The 3,554-nt window shown below is 60.4% G+C and overlaps 1 protein-coding gene across 1 annotated transcript; it reads left to right on the forward strand.

The window, feature by feature from the left end:
• The first annotated feature begins 302 nt into the window (after positions 1 to 302).
• On the forward strand, positions 303 to 3,031 carry LOC131503431 (testis-specific Y-encoded protein 1-like). The gene is made up of 5 exons (XM_058714902.1): positions 303 to 989; positions 2,212 to 2,289; positions 2,446 to 2,557; positions 2,695 to 2,840; positions 2,946 to 3,031. The coding sequence occupies exons 1-5, from the start codon at positions 303 to 305 to the stop codon at positions 3,015 to 3,017; spliced, it is 1,095 nt and encodes a 364-aa protein (XP_058570885.1). The 3' UTR covers positions 3,018 to 3,031.
• The last annotated feature ends 523 nt before the right edge of the window (positions 3,032 to 3,554 follow it).

Consider the following 3,554-nt stretch of genomic DNA (forward strand, 5'->3'; position numbering starts at 1 on the left):
CTTGCAACTCATTGTTCCGCGAAGCTGGCCAGCGGGCCTGACCTGCCCTGGAACCACTTCGCCCCAGGCCGCATGCGCCCACTCTTCACTGCCTCTGTCTCGGCCCCTCCTCCACAGCAGCCACAGCCAATGCGGAGTCCTCAAATCCCAGAGCCTGTGCGCCTGCGCCCAACTTGGGCGGGCTGAGGCGGGAGGCAGCAGGGAGCTAAAGGTCTTGCGGCCAAGGCTCCCCCCACCGGCTGCCATTTCCCTGTCCTTGTCCTGAGGCTGCCCTAGCTACACTGGGGCCGGGGCGGAGAGTCATGGCCAGCGTGTCGCGGTCCGGAAAAAGCAGCGATTCCCGTCGACCCTGGACCCTGATCGTCCCGGATGAGAAAGGTCGAGAGTCCCGGACCCGCGGGAGTGCAGGGGCGCTGGAGGGCGTGGGTTGGCCGCAGTCCCCAGGTTCAGGGGCGGCAAGCGCCCATCGTGTGCAGGAAGCCCAGGCCGGGTGTGAGATACAGGTGGCAAGCCCAGCGGAGGAATTGGTGCTGATATTGGATGACGGAATGGTGGCGGCTGAGGTGGTGATCGGGGAGGAGGAAGAGGACGGCGGGGGGGCGACCGAGGAAGAGGTGGCTGGAGAGGAGAATTCTGAGGAAGCCAAGCCAGAAGCAGAGGACATGCACGAGGAGGAGGAGGTGGAAGTTGAGAGACAGCAGCAGGAGGAGATTCAGGAGCAAGAGGAGAAGCGCGAGGCAGATGCAGAGGCGGAGGAGGGGCCCCCGCTCTCACAGGAGCTGCAGCAGCGAGAGGCAGCGCTGCGTCCTGCCTCAGCCCAGGACCCACTGGCAGTGCTGGAGCGTCTTCAGCTGGAGATCAGCGCTGGGAATGCCCAGGATTCCAGGGCCTTACGGCGGCTGAAGCGCAGGATTCTTCGGAGGCGGATTTCTCACCTGGATCACAGAAGGGCCGTCATCAAGCACATCCCTGGCTTCTGGGCCCAGGCGGTATCCTTCCTTGTGCTGGTGGGTGATGGCGGGGGCTGTTGTGCAGGAGGGCTGGGCACTGAGAGCAGGGTGCCTCAGGGCGATGGCCCCGAGGGAGGAGAGCTGGGGAATGGTCCCTGGCCCTGGGTTGGTGTGGTCTGGGATCCAGTGTAAGGCCTTGCACAGGGGCGGTTGTTGGGCACGGGGGGACCCGGGGACTTGGAGCTGCTTCCTCTTGGTCTCCGCCAACATTGGCCTGCAGGCTGCTCTCAAACATTATTTGCGGACGCGAGTCATGTGTCCCCATGCTACCAGAGCTAGGGTAGCACAAAGCAGCCTTCACTCAGAGCAGATAAAGCAAGGAAATATTTCGCTGCAAAATGGGAGAGTTACACAGGCCGCACACCCACCTTCACATTCACAGGCTGTGCACGGTTTCTTAGCAGTTCCGTCAAAGGAGAGCTTTTCAGACACACACTCATGGCCTTTAGTGGAAGCACGCCACGCCCCTTTGCCAGACAGTAGGACGACTCAGACCCACTCCGAACGGGGTACAAGCTGCCTGCACAGACCCTGACATACACACACACACACACACACACACACACACACACACACACACACAGGATTCTCTCCTGGTATGTCCACCGCTGCTTCCCTCTCTGTCCTCAGGCTCCGGCTGGGTCCCACCCATGTCTTTCTCTCCGGACTGGCTGTGTCACTGTGTCTATTTCTTTTCCCTCCTCGGCCCTCCTCGTCCGTGCTTCTTGATCTCTTTCTCCCTCCCACACCCTCCGCTTGCATCGTAAGTGGGCAGTCGGGTTCCTGTAAGCCATGTTCTTCCATCTGCACTCAGAAGGCTGGTGACAACCTAGGTCTTCACGGGAATATGCCAAGAAACCCAGCCGTGAGGAGGGGTCAGTGCACAGGCCGACATCCCAAGCTATGATGGGCTGCTGGCAGCCCACACAGGTCAGATATAGGAAGGAACTGTGAGGAGTGCAGGCAGTGGAGTCTCTCCCTGCTGTGTGCAGACAGCGTGGGAGGTACAGGAAGCCAACGGACTGCCCAGTGTCGATGGGGTCTGATGCATTTGCAGAGGCTGAGGAGTGTGGGGACTAGTGTTTCCTGGTGTTTCTGCAAATGCCATGATCCCGTCCTTTGCTCTTAGCCTGGGAGGTTTGGAGGGGGTGTGTGTCTGTTTCCACAGCATCTGAAGGCACAGCTCCTTGACACAGCACAGATTCTGAATCACCCCCAGTTGTCGGCCATGATGGGTGCCCAGGACAAAGACGTGCTCAGCTACGTGGTCGACTTGGAGGTCAGACCGGGGAGGCTGTGGCTGGGGGCCGTCCCGTCGGGTGTGGGATTTGGGCGGGAGAGGGTGAGGCAAAGGTGCTCACCCTCACAGCCAGGCAAGTAGCTCGGGAGCCCGAGGGAGGACACTTGCCCCCTCCTGTCCCATTGCTCACGGCAGGTGGAAGAAGTGGGCCATCCCAAGTACCGCTGCAGAGTGATGTTTTTCTTTGGGGCCAACCCGTACTTCCGGAACCCAGTGATCATTAAGGAGTATCAGCTTAGCTTTGCTGGTAGGGTGTGGGTCCCATGATGGTGCGGGGCAGGGGGTGAGGAGCATGAATCAGGGGCATGCGGGAGGGCGACGGGGAGGGGGAGGTGGGTGGGGAGGAGGCCATCAGGTTGCTCCTCAAATCCTCTCTTCCTGCAGGCTACAGGGCATCGCATTCCACTCCAGTCCAGTGGTTCTGGGATTATGAACGTGGAGCTCCCAGTCGCAGGCATGACCCCACCAGCCTTAACTTGTTCAACTGGCTGTGTGAGCACAGCTGCCCAGGGGCGAACAGGATTGCCGAGGTGGGGCCCCTGAGGCCTTCGTCAGCAGTGGGAATGTGGGTGGCCCCCGGCCAGAGAGGAGAATGGGCTATGCCCAATGTGGTGCCGGCCTGTGTCCCCTTCCAGATCATCATCGAGGACCTGTGGCCCAATCCCCTGCAGTACTACCTGAGGGAGGAAGGGACCAGAAGACAGTGATCTGACGTGCGCACGTGTCGGTGAGAACCCCAGTATGCGGTGTGTTGACCTGTGTGTTGTATGGGCAAGGGAACGTGGGCCAGACATTGGCTTGGAAATGGAAGGTCCGCCGAGACAGGGACACAGGTAGCATGGGGAGAGGGTGGGAGGATGACAGGGGACCTGCACAGACTCAGCTGCAAACACACAGAGGGTCGAAGCCTGCAAACCAAATGCAGTTGTGCTGTGGGCTGGGGCTTTGGAGAGCAACTCAGGACGAGCAATGCTTCTCCACCACAAATGCTCCCCGTGGATGTCCGCCCTCTCCCGGACTTCCCCCTGCTCCTTCAGTCTGGATTTGCCTGCCAGTCTTTGGGTCAGGAGCTGACGTGTCCCCAGACGCCACTGTGGTGAGAATCTCGCACTTCCTTCCATGTGCCCCACCACGCCATGTCCTCGCGCAACCTCACAGCCATTCTTAGAACTGGTCCAAGGCCATTGGGGGCTGGAAATGAATCCCTGGGTGAGAAAGCAAGGGGGATCGCAAAAGGGCGAGGC

This window comes from Neofelis nebulosa, chromosome Y, assembly GCF_028018385.1.
Source record: "Neofelis nebulosa isolate mNeoNeb1 chromosome Y, mNeoNeb1.pri, whole genome shotgun sequence".
Lineage (NCBI taxonomy): Eukaryota > Metazoa > Chordata > Mammalia > Carnivora > Felidae > Neofelis > Neofelis nebulosa.

Bases quoted from the DNA above. Each gene is read 5' to 3' on its own strand.
- LOC131503431 (XM_058714902.1), top strand. From the start codon at position 303: ATGGCCAGCGTGTCGCGGTCCGGAAAAAGCAGCGATTCCCGTCGACCC. The intron at 990-2,211 runs GTATCCTTCCTT...GACACAGCACAG, and splicing joins CTGGCTTCTGGGCCCAGGCG to ATTCTGAATCACCCCCAGTT. The intron at 2,290-2,445 runs GTCAGACCGGGG...TGCTCACGGCAG, and splicing joins GCTACGTGGTCGACTTGGAG to GTGGAAGAAGTGGGCCATCC.